This window comes from Branchiostoma floridae, chromosome 11 (genome assembly GCF_000003815.2).
Source record: "Branchiostoma floridae strain S238N-H82 chromosome 11, Bfl_VNyyK, whole genome shotgun sequence".
Classification (NCBI taxonomy): domain Eukaryota; kingdom Metazoa; phylum Chordata; class Leptocardii; order Amphioxiformes; family Branchiostomatidae; genus Branchiostoma; species Branchiostoma floridae.
In genome coordinates, this window is record NC_049989.1 from 147,208 (window position 1) to 148,684 (window position 1,477).

The 1,477-nt window shown below is 42.0% G+C and overlaps 1 protein-coding gene across 1 annotated transcript in view; it reads right to left on the reverse strand.

The window, feature by feature from the left end:
* LOC118426097 (protein HIRA-like) overlaps positions 1–1,477 on the reverse strand; it is a 41,716-nt gene that overhangs the window by 6,795 nt on the left and 33,444 nt on the right. The window contains exon 27 of the mRNA XM_035835356.1: positions 775–938. Coding sequence (XP_035691249.1) covers positions 775–938 — 164 coding nt within the window. The remainder of the gene's footprint in view (positions 1–774; positions 939–1,477) is intronic.

Genomic DNA, 1,477 nt, shown 5'->3' on the forward strand with positions numbered 1-1,477 from the left:
AGATACAGATAAACAAGTGTCCATGGGTTCATCAGGCATAAAAGACAGTCCTGGCATTAACTTCAACAAGCTTCTGTGTCATTTCTGCTCATGTTAGAGACACATGAAATACATTTATTTTAGGTATTCAGAGTCACGAAGTACTGTCATTTAATTTTAATTTCAAATTCATTAATTATACCGAATAGTCCATGGGCCAGGGCCCCAAATTTCAGATATCATTACCCTCCAAGGTGGCAAATTCTCCTTGTTATTTTTGAATAGTAGAAGGCCTGTGGCATATATTCTGATGTGATAGCCATTCTGGTATGGTCACTTTCTACCGGCTATCAGCCTTCAAACCTATCACCACCTAGTAAATGATCTGGAAATTACAAACTAATTGGAGACAGGAGTTTTGGATAAATACTTTTTTTTTGTGTGTGTGTGATCATTTTCCTGTCAAATTTTTCGACAGGCAAACAGGCATTTTGCCGTTGGGTTTGGCAACCTGTTTGCCTGACCTGCACAATTCATGGTGAAGGAGGGGTGTGCAATTCCTTCTCCACCCTATCGCCTACTGGCACACGAAGTCTCACAGGGACAGAACTGTATGCCACATGTGAGACGGCTTCAGCAGATGCAGCTTTGTTGTTCGGAGTATCCGTCTCCTAGGAGGACTTCCGACCAAGGATGTAAGGGGTTCCTCCTACCCCTGACTCGTGTAAGCAGGTGCGTCATGCCCGAACATGCCCCTTAGGCCTGCCACTGCCACTACTATGTTCTACAACGTACCATAATAGCAATCTGGAGAATAAAGAGAGTTGACTGACCTCTGACCTTGACCCTGTAAGGATGCCAGGGGACCTTTGACCTGAGCAGAAGTGTTTAGGGAAGACATGATGGCCTGGTGGTCCGAGCACTGCTGTAAGGAGCTGTGGACATCTGACAAAGTGGACCTAGAAATATCATATGGTAAATAAACTAAACACAAATGAGAAGGGCAATATATTCTAAATTACACAAAGAGGAGCTAACAGGTTCTTCAATGCTGTATACCATATTTTCTCAATTTGATAGAATGCACTTGGATTAGAACAGGTCCCCCAATTTTGGGCCAGTCACAGAAAAATTTGGGGGACTGAACCATAAAATGGAAAATCTCAAATAAAGTATGCATCCCTTCTTCAACTTTGGGGTGCAAGAATGAAAAGTATGTCTGTGCCTTGTTTTATAGTTGACGATCCCATGGCCATAGTAAACCTCATGGAGGTCAAAATAAAGAGGAGATTTGCCCATATGGCCATAACAGATTATGGAATTTATGAGTCAAGAGAAAACTCAAGGCTATGTCTGAATGTGTTTCAGAGAGGGAAATTCAATGGTCTGATTTGAGTTTTTCTCCATGGCCGATGAATAGCCAAACAATGTCAGAGATGTCACACAAATGGTGTGGTTTTTTGAGAAAGGGTCTATGTAAAATTATAGACCAGGCTGA